The 16,933-nt window shown below is 43.0% G+C and overlaps 1 protein-coding gene across 1 annotated transcript in view; it reads right to left on the bottom strand.

Moving 5' to 3' along the window:
* GPR39 (G protein-coupled receptor 39) overlaps nt 1-5,031 on the bottom strand; it is a 222,427-nt gene extending 217,396 nt beyond the window's left edge. The window contains exon 1 of the mRNA XM_004608193.2: nt 4,157-5,031. Within this exon, the coding sequence (XP_004608250.2) occupies nt 4,157-5,006 (850 nt within the window). The 5' untranslated portion in view covers nt 5,007-5,031. The remainder of the gene's footprint in view (nt 1-4,156) is intronic.
* Nucleotides 5,032-16,933: the final 11,902 nt, after the last annotated feature.

Genomic DNA, 16,933 nt, shown 5'->3' on the forward strand with positions numbered 1-16,933 from the left:
GTGCGCTTCCTATTTTTAAAAGCTCTTGAAAGTTATTGGGAGAGAGGAACATTTGCTGGAACTGCTTTGGAAAACCTACTCTAGAGGAAATGGGTTAAACACTAATGGTAAATTCCCCCAAGACATTCTCACACATTGAGCACCTGATTGCCATTCAGCAATCTTTGTGCCTGAGCACAGTGGGTGATTAATACTACTTGTTACAAGAAAGAGGGAGGGAACAAGAGTAGCAGTGGGAGGGAGATCACTAATTGGGGGAGATGATCTCCAAGGTGCTATCCAACATTAAATCGAAATCAGTGGCATTTTGATTTAAGAAGATTGACTTTAACCTGGAACAATGCCAACTGAGAGAAGAAACACCTATGCAGAAATAAATAGATAAAAATATTGAAACCCACAAATTCAACCAGAGATTGGTCCAATAGAGACCAAAGAGGAATCAGTTCTTACCCACTTAATCAAAAGACATAACAGGGCTGGAGTGATAGTACAGCGGGGAGGGTATCTGCCTTGCAGACCGGAGTTCAATCCCCAGCATCCCATGTGGTCCTCTTTGCACCGCAGTATTTCCTGAATGCGAGCCAGGAGTAACCCCTGAGCATCGCTGGATGTGACCCAAAAAGAAAAAAAAATCAAAAGATGGAACAAAAGAGATAGCCAGACTGGCTGGGGCTGGACTATACACCTTGTAAGAGCAAAGCTCAAGTTTGATCCTATATGACACCCTGTTAAGATCCACTTGGTATGTATAGTAGAAATAGTCCTGGGGCCTTGAGCACCAGCAAACCAGAGTGGCACTTCGGGGCGCTAGCATTGAATCCTTCAGCACAACTATTCCAGTATCACTGGGAGAGATCTCCTGGAGCACTGCTTAGGTATTCCCTCCCCCTTCCCAACCCCTATGAAAAAAGATGCAGTCTTAGCACTGTTTACAATAGCCAGAATCTGGAAAAAACCCGAGTGCCCTAGAACAGATGACTGGTTGAAGAAACTCTGGTACATCTATACAATGGAATACTATGCAGATGTTAGAAAAAATGAGGTCATGACGTTTGCATATAAGTGGATCAACATGGAAAGTATCATACTAAGTGAAATGAGTCAGAAAGAGAGAGACAGACATAGAAAGATTGCACTCATCTGTGGAATATAGAATAATAGACTATAAGACTAACGCCCAAGAATAGTAGAAATAAGTACCAGGAAAATATTTCCATGGCTTGGAGGCTGGTCTCTCATTCTGGGTAACTCAGGGAAGGGACCACCAAGTAAAATGTGGTTGGAGGACATGTGGGGGAAGGGTGAGGCGGGTGGAATACAGACTAGAGACTGAACACAATGGCCACTCAACACCTCTATTGCAAACCACAACACCTAATCTGAGAGAGAGAACAAAAGGGAATTCCCTGCCACAGTGGCAGGGTGGGGTGGGGGGAGATGGGTCTGGGGAGGGGGGAGGGATGTTGGGTTTACGGGTGGTGGAGAATGGGCACTGGTGAAGGGATGGGTTATTGAACTTTGTATGGGGGAAGCATGAGCACAAAGATGTATGGATCTGTAACTGTACCCTCACGACGACTCTCTAATTAAAAATAAACTAAAAAAAAAAAAAGATGCAGTCTTATTTTTCTGGCCTTAAAAAGATGCAGCTTTATCTCTTGAATTTTAATGGAAGGTGATTGGAGACCACTTATTAATTGTCTACCTCCTAATTCTTATCCACTCAGACCTATGCCCCATAAGAAAATAAAAGAAGGGTTTGCTCTTCAAGCCCATGTTCTCCCTTGAACATGTACCTTGCTTGTCTGTATCTCTTTGCTTGCCGCTCTTTCAAGGTCATGTTCTCTTTTGATTATGTACTTTCTCCCATTTTTCTAAGTAAGTTTCTATAAAAAGTATCTTGCTTCCAAACATAATAAAGGAACAGAAGGGGGTAAGGAAAGAATGAAGAGAAAGAAGGGATGAAGAGAAAGGGAGGAAAGGAGAAGAGAAGATATGAGGAAGGGAAGGAAGGCAGGAAAGATGAAAGGAAGGACTGAACTTAATCTGAAACATAAATTGTTGCTAAATTTTCAAATGATGCTTAAAGATATTATTAAAGAAGGGTGAATGAACTTTTTAATCAATGTTCAAATAAATGCAGCGCTCATTTCATCCTGAACAATTAGGGCAGCAACCAGGGAGTAAGAGTGGGTTTGGGTTTTCTTTCCAATCACCTAGATTAGATATTACCGCTATAAACTCATGACTCCAACCTCCAAGGTTGGCCCTCAGGAAAGTAACACCACCCATCTAACCTAGGTGACATTCTCCTTGTCAAATTCCTGCTCTATTCCATTTTTTTTTACTTTCTTTTTTTTTAATTTTTGGGTCACACCCGGCAATGCACAGGGGTTACTCCTGGTTCATGCACTCAGGAATTATTCCTGGCCGTGCTCAGGGGACCATATGGGATGCTGGGGGATCGAACCCGTTTCGGGCGCGTGCAAGGCAAACGCCCAACCCGCTGTGCTATTGCTCCAGCCCCTCTATTCCATTTTACATTGAACATGAGCCCATGATAATCAATCTGTAGCATTTGTACTTGATCTTCTCTCCTGTAAGCCTCAATTTCCTCTCTGAAATGGAAATAGAAATCATCTCACAGGATGCTTCATGTGGAGCCAGAGTCTAAAGATGGCAAATTCCCTTCTCGTTTTGTTCAGGCACAATGTACAGTCACGTCAGCAGTACCTAGAGACCAGAAGCCAAGGGCGGGGCTGGGATAACACTATTCTTTCTGACTCTTCACATTTCCTCTCCTCTAACTCTGGACCCAGAACCTGTTGCTCAGGTTTCACACACCAAAACAAACAGCACCATGATTTGGTGCTTCTGCTGAGTCCACACTGGGCGTGGGAGAAGGGAAAGGGCGAAACATTTCTCATCCCACATTTCTCTCGATTCACATACCCACAACTTCTACCCCCATTTATAATTCATCCCCCCCTAAAAATACTTTTTAAAAACTCCTTAATTACACACAATTTATAATGTTTTCATAAAGTCCCTTTTCCCAGAAGGCAGCCACCAGGTCTCCCTTTGGAAGGTCTGGGGATCTTTCCAGACTTTCTAACACACAGATGGACCTGACTTTAAATCTGTGTATAGTTTGGAAAGTATTCTAAATAAGTTTCCATATAAACCATCTTGCTCCAAGAAAGTAATAAAAGGGAAGAAAGGACAGAGAAGAGAAAAGAATGGATGAAAGGAAAGCAGGAAAGAAGAGAGGGAAGGAGGGGGAGATGTGAGGAAGGGAGGGAAGGAAGGAACTTACTTAGGAACTTTAAACCCAAACCATAGTTTGGAAAGCAAAGAGCTTTCTCGGCTTGGGGATCAGAGACTTGGGGTGATCCATCAAGTCAAGGCATCAGGGAAGCCACATTTTCTGTATCAGACCAACAGACCCACTGGCCCTGACACATTCATCTGCTCCCACAGGAAACAGACCCACCCCAGAGGAAAACCCAGTTGTACCCTGCGTGGCTTAGATGCATTCTTAAGCTTAGAAATTCTTAAGCCAATTTCTTAAGAACCAGGTAGGAGACACAGGGAATAAAACTGCGACCTGGAGATAATGTGCCCGGCTGAGTCTTGCTTTCCAGAGGAGAAAAAAGTCTAATTGTCTAAGAAGAGTTGTGCAGTATGATAAAGAGGGCACCAGATAAGAATGTTCCCGAGTGGGGAGCTGGAGAGAGAGTACAGCGGGTAAAGTGTTTGCCTTCCACACTGCCCACCAGGATTTGATCCCCAACATCCCATATTATCCCCGAGCCTGTCAGGAATGATTCCTGAGCACACAATCAGGAGTAAGCCCTGAACACAGCCCAGATGTGGCCCAAACAAAAGAATGTTCTTTTCATCTCCAAGGCACTTGGTCCTTTCCAAGAAATTCTGTGACCTGCAGCAATCACAGAGGTGCCGGTTCTGGAGTGTGTCCAGACCTCTGATTCCTGCTCTAGTGCTGTTGAGATGTGACCCACGTGGTCCCAAACAGAGCAGAAACATCCAGACACCCCTCAGCCTCAACAGGCTGAAGTTTACACTTCCAAGGCAAGATGATGACCCCAGACCTTGACTGGGCGCCCCAGGTTTCCCTGCCCCTAGGACTCACTGAGGAAGATGATGATCTGCCTCCGCGCAGCCCGGGTCTCCTCGCTCTCCGACTTCCTCAGCTGCTGCTCCTTCCTGGCCACTGTGCCTTGCTTGCTGCCCTTGAGCACCTGCATCATGCTCCAGCACATGAAGGCCACCAAGACCAGGACCACCAGGTAAATGATGAAGGCGCTGAAGATGCTGGACTGGAACACGGTCCAGCGGCTGGAGAGGCTGGTGCAGATGGACATATTGGACTGCTCGGGCTGCTCGTGGTGGCGGGTGCGGGTGCGGTTGCAGGGGAGACTCCGGTGGCTGGGCACGTGCAACAGGGGGTATTCTACCCCCATGGCGAAAAGCAGAGGCAAGGCCACCAGGACAGAGGTGACCCAGACAAAGCCGATCAGCAGCTTCACCTGGCAGGGCCCGGACATGGCCTTGTACCTGAACGGGTGGCAGATGGCCACGTAGCGCTCGAAGCTGAGCGTCAGCACATGCAACAGGGTGGCATAGCTGCACGCCTCGAAGAGGAACGTGTGAAGCTTACAGGACACGGTGTAGCTGGGCGTGGTCAGGGGGTTCCAGATGATGCTATAGAACTCCGCGGGCATGCCGATGAGGAAGACCAAGATGTCCGAGCAAGCCAGGCTCACCATGTGATCCGTCACCTCCTTCTGCAGGTAGCCTTTCTTCTGCAGCACCTGGGTCACCCGAATGGTGACGCTGTTCCCCACGATGCCCACCACGAAGATGAGCAGATACACGAGGATGAGGGTGATTTTGATCCACGTGGCCACCTCGAACTGGGGCACATGGCTGTCATCGATGACAGAGGAGCAGTCAGTGGCAGTACCGCCCTGGACAGCCATGAGCGAGAGAGCCAGGCCACCGGGTCAAAGACTTGCTCACCTTCCCCTTCCTCCTGCCAGAACCCAAGAGTCTTGCCCGCAACTCACTGGAGCGAGCACGCGGCGCGCGCTGGCCTTTCTCTGGAGCCCGCCGTCAAACAGCAACTTGCATGCAAACAAACTTCCTGGAGCAGCCCAAGCTCCCGGGGCAAACCCAGTTCTGGTCTGGGCGCCTGGCTTTGGGGGTTGGTGTGTTAAGAGGCAGGAGGGGAGGGGAGCGGGGAGGTTCCAAGCTCCCACCGGCAGGGAGCGAGCTTGCAGCAGCCGGCCCCAAAGCCCCCGTCCCCTACGCCCCGACCCGGAACCTACCGTGCAGCCTTGCGCGCGCCCCGCCGCTGCCTGGCTTTGGTCTGCCCGGAGCACCCCAAGGCGCACCCCCTCTGGGCTGCCGGAGGCGGGCTGAGCGGTGATTAATCATTAACCGTCCGGGCAGCTCAGTGCCCGACCGCAGACCCAGCCCGGGGGCGGATTTAGACTCCGCGCACGAACCCCTGGGGGAATCAGATGGTGGCTGAATGGGTAACCCCACCTTGGCTGCTGCTCGCGTGGCCGAGCCAGAGGTCGCCGTCTATGGGACAGACAGACGCACCTTCTTCCAGGGGTGCACGGGGCGGGAGGGAAGCTGGAGGGTGCACCTGGACTTGGAAACCTGGCTGGGGCTGGCAAGCTTTATAAACCGCCCTTCTTTCGCCGCCCCCGCGCCCCCCTCCTCCTCCCAGCCTCCACTTTCGCAGCTGCTCGGGGGAAGAGGGGTCCCTTCAAAGATGGGACCTCTGCCAGTTTGGGGACGGTAGGACACGCCAACCGCTATCATCCTGGTCCGGGCCGCCGTGGGGGAGCCAGTGCGGGTGTAGTCAGGTGTTTGCAAGAGAACGTTTGGCTGTGTGCTGCCTGGAGCCCCTCGCTCAGGAAGTCAACTCCCAAACCAGCTAATCCGATCCCCAGGAAAGAGGCGTCTCTGCTCCCAAAGGCCCGGGGCGCGGCGTTCCTCTCAGAATCCTCTAAGGCTCACTGCCTGCAGAGGGAGCCCGAGAGCGCTCCAGGCAAGAGCAGAAATGGTCATTGAGGACCTGCTATGGAAGAGGCTAAGATCCGCAGCCCCGGGTGGGAAATGCGGCTTGCAGGGGGAGCTGAGGACAGGACCTCGAGGCCTGCAGCTGGAGGAGCTGGGCCCTTCTGGCCCGGCCGTGGTAGACGTGTCATTACAGATCAGTTTTCTCAGCCTGCCATTGGAGAGACAGGAAATCGCTAAGAAAAAAAAAAAAAACACACACATCTGTGGGGATTTTTTTTTAAATCACGTGAGATACAGTTGCAAAACTTTCATACATGAGTTTCAATCATACAATGATCAAACATCCATCCCTCCACCAGTGCACATTCTCCACCACTAATGTCCCCAGTTTACAATCCCCCTTTCCATCCCACACCCTACTTCCTTGGCAGACAATTTCCCCCATACCCTCTCTCTACTTTGCGGCGTTATGGTTTGCAATACGGATACTGAGAGGCTATCGCGTTTGATCCTTTATCTACTTTCAGCACACACCTCCCATGCCAACGGATCCCTCCAACCATCATTGTCCTAGTGATCCCTTCTCTATTCCAGCTGCCTTCTCCCCCAGCTCATGAGACCGGCTTCCAACTATGAGGCAATATTCCTGGCCCTTGTGTCTACTGTCCTTGGAAGTCACTCTCATGTTATTTTATATTCCACAAATGAGTGGAGTCCTTCTATGTCTGTCCCTCTCTCTCTGACTCATTTCACTTAGCATGATACTCTCCATACCACTTAGAAGCAAATTTCATGACTTCATCTCTCCTAACAGCTGCATAGTATTCCATTGTGTAAATGTACCCAAGTTTCTTTAACCAGTCATCAGTTTTAGGACACTTGGGTTGTTTCCAGATTCTGGCTATTGTGAACAGTGCTGCAACGAACATACAGATGCAGATGTTATTTCTATTGTGCTTTTTTTGCAACCTCAGGATATATTCCCAAAAGGGTATTGTGGGGTCATATGGAAGCTCAATTTATAGTTTTTGAAGGATTGCTCATATTGTTTTCCAAAAAGGCTGGACCAGTCCTTATTCCAACGAACAGTGAAAGAGAGTGAAAGGTCCCTTTTTCCCCACATCCATGCCAACACGGGTTGCTTTTGTTCTTTTGAATGTGGGCCAATCTCTATGGTGTGAGATGATATCTCATTGTTATTTTGATTTGCATCACCCTAATGATTAGTGATGTGGAGTGTTTTTTCATGTGTTTTTTGACCATTTGTGTTTCTTTTTTGAGGAAGCGTCTATTCATTTCTTCTCTTCATTTTTTGATGGGGTTGGAGGTTTTTCCTTGTACAATTCTACTAGTGTCTTGTATATCCTAGATATTAATCAAGAGGGCACATCTTTTGAATTCCAGATGGGAGAGGTGGGGAGAAAAGAGGCGAGGCAGGACATGTCCTCTGCTCCCTAAGATGCTTTTATGAGTTTTTTATTTGTTTGTTTGCATCACACAGTGATCCTCAGAGGTTACTTCTGGCTCTGCACTCAGGATTTACTCCTGGCACATGAGGTGCCAGGGATTGAACTGGGATCGGCCATATGCAAGGCAAACACCCTGCTCGCTGTACTATCAAGAGCTCTGACCCCACCCCTAGGATGTTTGTTCTCACTCCATAGGGAAAGGCAAAAACTGTCTCCAGATACTGAAAATGTACATTTGAATCCACGTTCCAAAGAGAAGGCAAATTCTTGGAGCACAATAGGCTTCCGAAAATGATTCCTGGATGTTGCACTCGGGTTATGATAAGGACTAAAGTCTCTCAGAGCTAAACTCAGGGAATCTGTTTTTGACTCTATGTAAGAGTGTGTGTGTGTCTGTGTGTCTCTGTGTGTGTCTCTGTGTCTGTGTCTGTGTGTAGGTGCTCTGCAGCCATTAGATCTTTACAATTAGCAAAGATTTTTTTCTCTGTTAAATCACAAACTCCTAGGCTAAAAACTTTTCTCTCCCTCTCCACAACTGCACTCCTCGCTTTTCCTTGTGTGTTATTTGACCAAGTTGTTGTGGAGAAACCTAGTCCTACTAACTCTGCTAGTCCTGCTTGGTTTACTGCACTTTGAGGGACTAGTCAGTGCTCAGAGGTCAACAGGACTCTTCTCTGTGTGTCCTGGGGGATGCCCAGCGACAGGGTGGAACTCAGGACCTCACACTTGATAAGCTTGTGCTCGACCTCTTGAGCTATCTCCCACCTCTGGTCCAAAGCAGCCAGGATAAGCCCGTGCCAGGTTCAGCACTGACATCTTAGGGTGTCATCAGCCTTTCCAGTTGTCTGCCCTGATGCTTCTCCTCCTCAGCTCTGCATGTCAGGCTTCCTATAATATATTTGATAATGCCAATTTGTTCTGCTCAGACAAGATTTCCATTATTATCCAATTCTTTTCATCAACTTTTTCTTTCCCAAGTGTGAACAAAGTTTACAAATGCATGACCAAATAGTGAGAATCAAGCTAATTAAAATTTGCTTCTTATAGTAGAGAAGGGGAAAATGCATTTTGAACAAAGGTCTGGAAGAATTAAATTCTCATTTCACCTTTACATTTCCTAAGGCCAATTAAAAATTATTTAATGTGCTATCATTTGTTGATAACAGACTGATAGATACCTGACTGAGATAATTTATATTTTTATTAGCATATTGTGTATGAAGAGTGGAGAAAAGAGATAAAAAGTAAAGGGAGAGGGTAGTTTAGTGACTTTGATGCTAACTCTATTTAGAGATCATTCTGTATTCATGTTTTATACATTCTAATGACCTCTGAGGTTGTCTTAGGTGGGTGAAACTTTTTGCCTTATTTTTTGCACTAAATATGTTTTAAGAGAAAATTTTATGTCATTACTAAGAGTGAAAACACACATACAGTGTATGTTGTAATTTTAACTTTTTTTAATGCTCAGATTCAATTCCTTGGGGGGATTTCATTATTAGTGTCGGGGGCATAACCAAGAATGCTTGGGGCTACTCCTGTCTCTGGGTCACAGTTCTTAGTCAAAAAGAAAGTCAAAACAAGGTGGGTACAAAATGTCTAAAGAATAATGACCACAAAAATACTGCATGTCAGAACCTCTGGGAAATATCTTTTTAAAGATATGTTAGAAAAAATATATAGCCCCAAATATTTTTTCTAATAAGAAAGAATAGAAAATCAAACTATAGAAAAGGAAACAATAAGAAATCACTAAAGATCAAATTAATTATGAAGGAACTAAAGAGAAAGACTTATAAATAAGCCCTCAAACTTCTTTTAGGATTTCTGTTTCTGGCTGTCTTGAATAACTAGTGCCAGATCTACTTACTCCGATGGACCAAGAAACTAGTGAGGTGCATGCCAGGAACATCCAGACTTACTGCCCAAAGACATTTTCTAGACCAAAAGGACTCCAATTGCCTCTATTTTGCTAAGTTGATAACACTGACTGGTGGTCAGGAGACTGTGGTTGCTGAACTTTACAATCACAGGCAGGGTTACAAAAACCCATACAAAGGTTCTCTTGAGGGGTAGTCTGAATTTTTAATGGTAGGTGGAGGTGAGACTGCAGGAGTGAAGGAAAGAAGAGTTACTGAGGACTGTGAGTCAAACATGTCCCAGAGTCCCACAGAGTTGGAAGATGCTGAAGTTCTAACAGTGAGACCTCGGCGAGCTGACCCTAAGATGAGAGACCTAACAGTAGGACTAAACAGCATTTGCAAGAGTTAAGGCAACTTAAGACCAGCCTTAACAAAGATAACCATCTAAATTACCAAAAATGGTAACCACAAGTGAAATCAGTCAGAAAGTGAAAGACAGTTACCAGATAACTCTTTCAAATGTAGAGCAGAAGAACACAGAGCAGATGAACCAACAAAATACACTAAATATAACTCTGGGCCTACTGTAAAAAAAATTAATTAGTTATTTTATATATATGCATAAACATATATAATGGTGATTACTGGAGAGGGAGGAGGAGGAAAGGATTGAGAAGAGGAAGATATAAAGGGTAATTTGAAAGTAGGAACACACTAGAAATTTGGTGGTGGTTATGGTGAGGCATATACACAAACGGTGGTATGCAGCTATAGTTCCTAAACTTATGTATCATTATAAATCAACAATAAGATTTTATTTTTAAAGGAATAAGGACTGGAAAATAGAAGATTTAAGGTACCTGTATTGGATGTGGCTGACCCCAGTTTGATCCCTGACACGATGTATGATCCCCTAAGCATCAAAGAAAGTAACCCCTTCAGCACAGAATCAGGCGAAGCCCCTGACAATCTGAGAGTAAAGTGTGACCCCAAGACAAATGGAAAGTAAAGAAGTAATACAAATGATAGCCACTGACCACATGACACTTATAAGTGCTTGAAATATGATTAGTCTAAACTAGCTGGTATAGTTTGGGTTGCAAGTACAAAATTCCACATTTCAATGAGAAATAAAAATGTAAATTATATTTTATATATTTTGGTTTTATATTAAGCTATTTGCATATGTTGTGCTAAGTAAGATACACTTAAAATATTTTAACCTTTACTTTTTGTAAAATTTTATTGTAGGTACCTTGGTTTACAATACTGTTGATAGGATTTCATGCATATGCATTTCAGCACCACATACTCCACCAGAATGTTCACTTCCCTCCACCACTCTCCCAGTGTCCCCATCCCATCTCACCCTATTCCCCTCCTTTATCTACATTAAGCTTCATGATAAAGACCAGTTCCCAGTTTCTGTTGCCTCTGGGTATTTGTTATACTCTTACTTTGTTACTTTACATCTCACATATGAGACTAATTCCACTTTGGAATATATACTTTATATTCTTGGATATATACTTTATATATATATATACTTTTATATACTTTATATCCCACATATCTGACTAATTCCACTCAGTACCATGTTCTCCTTCCATATAGCAGCAAATTCTATTATTTAATATTTTCTTAAAGATGAGTAGTATTTCATTTTCACCACTACTCTGTAAGAGCTTTTTAATATAGCTAGTATAAAGATATTTGAATTTCATGTGGCTTGCATTTGTGACCCATGTGGTATTTCTACTGGATGGTGTCTCTATAAATAGATGCTAGAATGAATTGAAAGTTCAAATTAAAGACACTTATAGGCATTCTTTTTTTCTAACAATGATTGCATTTCAAATCAATAATTGGTATTGGTGCAATAGGTTGACCTTTCCATGACAAAAACAAAACAAAGCAAAAACATTTGTAAACGTCTACCTTAAAATTTTATTTAATATAAACTTCGAGGAAATTCCATAACATTGTTTGTATTTTTGCAGAACAGTAATGAGTTATCACCTCACAACTGTGAGAATGGCCTGTAATAGAAATTTAGAAACTACTTTAGATGTTTCCTGTACTTTTACATCTAAAGTAAAAGGGGGGAGGGCCTTGACCATCCATGCTCTTTCCGTGGAGTGGCACATCTACAGTGCAGGATTTTGTATTTTGGAGGCTGTGAGATCCCTGGGTGCAGAGCCATGATAAGCCCTGAGCACTGCCAGGTGTGAGCCAAACACCAAATAACAACTGAAAAAATTAAAAAAACAAAACCAAAGATGTGCTTGGATTGATCAGAAGCTATCCAATGATAAACTTGGTGAGAAATCTATACAGGCTATGTGAGATACTAGGGTGTTTTTTTTCTGCATATTTTAGAGGGCTCTTTCTCTGGCCTTGTCTCTTCCCCCATCTGTTGGATATGTGTCCTATCTTCTGTGTCTTTGAAAATAGTATTTTAATTAAAATTTTTTAATTCCATAAATCCCAAGTTATTGTTTTTTTATTGATTTTGTTTAGCTTGTGTAAAAGTCATTTGTTAAAAAGTTTAGAATGATTTTAACACCTGTATTAAATCAAAATTAAGGTTGTATAAATGTTTTTAAAAAATTTGTGTGATTTTCCCTTTTGGCAGGGGGAGATGTGATGTTTTGAGCCACATCCAACCATGCTGAAGTCTTATTCCTTGCCTTCTTGCCCTGTGCTCAGGGATTATTCCTATCATTCCTTTTCGGGCTCGAAGAACCATTGGGGTCGGCCACCTGCAGGACAAATACCTTACCAGCTATACTATCACTTGGCCCCTGGTTTTGCATTTCTAACATCCACAAGTCTGTGTGAATTTTAGTACAAGTTGTCATTGGTGTTTATATGTATTGATATTTATTTTACTTTTTTAACTAATGGTTCATTAATGAATTTTAGAGAAATCAAAATTCTCTCAATTTAAAGTTTGAATTTCCAAATTGTATTATATTCTGAACATGGCTCTCATCATAAACAATGACTAGAGCATATCTGCACTGATTGATCGCATAGGTTCGGGGCTGCCAGAAGCTCCTCTAACCTGCAGTGAACATTCACATTTCCTTTGGGACTTGCCCCAGTCCACACTGACAGGAGCTCAGGTGCATCAGGACACTCCATGAAGGTGCTGAGGTACTTAAGCTTCAACACTCTACAACCATATGGGAAACAAAAGACATGGGGAGCAAGGGAGAGCAAATTAAAAAAAAGGAAAGAAAGGTAAAGAAAAAAGTAAGATAAAGGTAAGAGATAGTGTGAAGAAAGATAAAGGAAATATTAGGAATGTAATGTGTGTGAAGTGAATGAAAATTGCTCAAGACATCAATCCATCAAGTAGATGTGATGGTTGTTAATACATACATGCATGGGCGGGGTGGGGTGAATAAAAAGGTTTTAACACACACAAGGGGATACCTTGATGGAAACAATTATTGGGGATCTCAACACTACACTTGAAGTAATAAAAGAGATTCTCCAGGAAAATACATTATCAGGAAATAACACTAAATAAAGCAATAAAAAAGATGGGTATAATATGTATATAAAGAAACTTCCACCCAGCGCCCAAAATAATACATTTTTCTTAAGTGCACTGAAAGGCGATCAAGGATAGATACACTGGTAAATAAAATGTCTTAATAAATATGTGAAGGTTTAAATATATCAGGTATCCTTGAACAAAATGATATAGAAATCAACAATAATCAAGAAGGGGAAAACCTCGAATCTATGGAGACTAAACAACACAGTTCTTAATAACTTTTCCTGGAGAACAAGGAAAAAGAGACAAGCTATCATATCCCATAGGATATAGCCAGAACTTTCTTAATTGCAACACATACCCACATCATTGACAAGAACACCTTCAAACCTCACAGTTAAATTAATGAGAAAAAGAAAGAATAAACAGAACCAAAAGTTATCAGAGAAAGGGAAGTAACAAAAATTAGCTGTAAATAAGATAGAAATAGAAAATAAAATAGAAACAAAAACCAGAATGACAAGGTCAACTCAATGAGAAATGGCTCAATAAACCAAATGCCTACTATATAGGCAGACATTCAGGAGGCCTGGGTTTAATTCCTAACACTGCCTGATCTTCCAATCACATCCACAAGTGATCCCCAAGCACTGAACCAGGAGTAGCCCCTCAGCACCACTGGGTATACCTCCAAAATAAATAAACAAGCAAAAATTTAAAAGATTGTGCAAAATATTGGTGAAACTATGAGATGATTCTTGGAAAGAATCAATGGATCAATATACCATTCACTCTGCTAAGTAACAAAGAGAAGACCCTGATGAAAAGATTCAAAGTGAAAGAGACAAAGGCACGACTGATAAAGCAGGAGTACAAAGGATCAAAGAAATCATTAGGAACCCCATCAAAAAATGGGGCAATTTTTTGATGAACAGAAACAGAAACAGAACAGAAACTTTTCCAAGGAAGAGATACGAATGGCCAAAAGGCACATGAAAAAGTGCTCTGCATCACTAATCATCAGAGAGATGCAGATCAAAACAACCATGAGATACCACCTCACACCACAGAGACTAGCACACATCCAAAAGAACAAAAGCAACCACTGTTGGAGAGGATGTGGGGAGAAAGGGACCCTTCTACACTGCTGGTGGGAATGCCGACTGGTTCAGCCCTTTTGGAAAACAATATGGACGATTCTCAAAAAACTAGAGGTTGAGCTCCCATTTGACCCAGCAATACCACTGCTGGGAATATATCCCAGAAAAGCCAAAAAGTATAGTCAAAATGACATCTGCACTTATATGTTCATCGCAGCACTGTTTACAATAGCCAGAATCTGGAAAAAACCCGAGTGCCCTAGAACAGATGACTGGTTGAAGAAACTTTGGTACATCTATACAATAGAATACTATGCAGCTGTTAGAAAAAATGAGGTCATGATTTTTGCATATAAGTGGATCAACATGGAAAGCATCATGCTGAGTGAAATGAGTCAGAAAGAGAGAGACAGACATAGAAAGATTGCACTCATCTGTGGAATATAGAATAATAGACTATAAGACTAACACCCAGGGGCTGGAGAGATAGCACAGCGGGTAGGGCGTTTGCCTTGCACGCGGCCGACCCGGGTTCAGATCCCAGTATCCCATATGGTCCCCTGAGCATGGCCAGGGGCAATTCCTGAGTGCAGAGCCAGGAGTAACCGCTGTGCATCGCCAGGTGTGACCCAAAAAGCAAAAAAAAAAAAAAAAAAAAAAAGACAAACACCCAAGAATAGTAGAAATAAGTAATAAGTACCAGGAGGTTGTCTCCATGGCTTGGAGGCTGATCTCTCATTCTGGGCAACTCAGAGAAGGGAACACCAAGTAAAATGTGGTTGGAGGTCATGTGGGGGAAGGGTGATGCGGGCCAAATATAGACTAGAGACTGAACGCAATGGCCACTCAACACCTTTATTGCAGACCACAACACCTAATCAGAGAGAGAACAAAAGGGAATACCCTGCCATAGTGGCAGTTTGGGGTCGGGGGAGACGGGACTGGGGAGGGTGGGAGGGACTCTGGGTTTACTGGTGGTGGAGAATGGGCACTGGTGAAGGGATGGGTTCTCGAACTTTGTATGGGGGAAACATGAGCACAAAAATGTATAAATCTATAACAGTACCCTCACAGTGATTCACTAATTAAAAATTAAAAAAAATAAATTCATTCATGCTACTTAAAAAAAAATCATTAGGAACATCGCCATGCAAACAAATGTGACAGCGCAGTAAAAGCAACAAATATTGTAAAAAACCTTCCATGGAGAGAAGGTAAAGGAAAGAAAGGTAAAGGAATCAGACAGAGATAGCAATCATGAGCCAAAAAATCAAAACTATAATAAAATATCTCCCTACAAACAAAAGCCCTTTACCAGTAAATTCTTAAAAAATTACAAATGACAACTATCCATTGTGACCGAATTATTTCAAAAAGTAATAAAGAGAGGTACAAAGACATTCTATGAGACTGATTTCAAAACCAGATAATGATTGCATGCACACGCACACACATACACACACACACACACACGATTACTATCTCTAATTTACAAATGCAAAAGTTCTCAGCATAACTTTGCAAATCAAATAAAACACATTAAGAGAATCATTTATTTTAAAATTTTTTGCATGCTACATATTCTTATTTATTTTTAATAATTTATTAATTATTTTTTACTGAATCACTATGAGATAGAGTTACAAAGCTGTTCATGAAAAGGTTTAAGTTATACAGTGTTTCAACATCCATCCCTCCACCAGTTTACATTTCCCACCACCAATGTCCCTGGTTTCTTTCCCACCATCCTCTTCACAGCCTGTCTCTATGGCAGGCACTTTCCTTTTCTCTCTCTCTGTCTCTATCTTTGTCTCTCTGTGTCTCTCTCTGTCTTTGTCTCTCTCTCACTCTATGTATATATGTATATAATATATATACATATATATATATATAATGGTTTGCTTTTTTGCTTTTTAGGTCATACCCGGCGATGCACAGGGGTTAGTCCTGGCTCATGTACTCAGGAATTACTCCTGGCGGTGCTCAGGGGACCATATGGGATGCTGGGAATTGAACCTGGATCGGCCACGTGCAAGGCAAACACCCTACCCGCTGTGCTATCGCTCCAGCTACCTGTGGCATATTCAATATGCCAAAAACAGTAACGATAGGTCTCACTCCCCTGACCCTGAAAGAGCCTCCAATCGTTGGGAATGACGAGTAAGGAGAGGCTGCCTAAATCTCAGGGCTGGGAGAAATAGACACGTAACTGGTACCCGCTTGAGTAAATCAATGAACAACGGGATGACAGTGATACAGTGATACAGTGATTATGGTTTGCAATACAGACACTGAGAGGTTATCATGTTTGTTACTTTACTATTTTCAGCAAACAGTGATCATTTCCATCTACTAATGTCATAGTGGTCCCTTCTCTATCCCAACTGCCTTCTACTCCAGCACATGAGACAGGCTTCCAACTATGGACCAATCCTCCTGTCCCTCATTTCTACTGTCCCTGGATATTAATCTCACATTATAATTTTTAAGAATTATTTATTTTTAAATGGACTTCACTAAAGGAGTCAAAGTGGTTAGACATATGCAAATAGACTAATGTAATAAACCACATTAACAAAAAGTAAGATAAAATCACTGTGTCACTGTACCACTGTCATCCCATTGCTCATCAATTTGCTTGAGTGGGCACAAGTAACGTCTCCATTTTGAGACTTGTTGTTACTGTTTTTGGCATACCAAATACACCACGGGTACCTTGCCAGGATCCGCCATGTGGGCAAGATACTCTGGGTAGCTTGCCAGGCTCTTTGAGAGGGGCAGAGGAATCGAAACCGGGTCAGCCACGTGCAAGGTTATGCTATCGCTCCACTGTGCTATTGCTCCAGCCCGAGATAAAATCACATGATCCCATAAGATTTTGAAAGATATCTGACAAGATTCAGAGATTCAGCATCAGCTATAATACAAACACTT

Source organism: Sorex araneus, chromosome X (assembly GCF_027595985.1).
Source record: "Sorex araneus isolate mSorAra2 chromosome X, mSorAra2.pri, whole genome shotgun sequence".
NCBI classification, from domain to species: domain Eukaryota; kingdom Metazoa; phylum Chordata; class Mammalia; order Eulipotyphla; family Soricidae; genus Sorex; species Sorex araneus.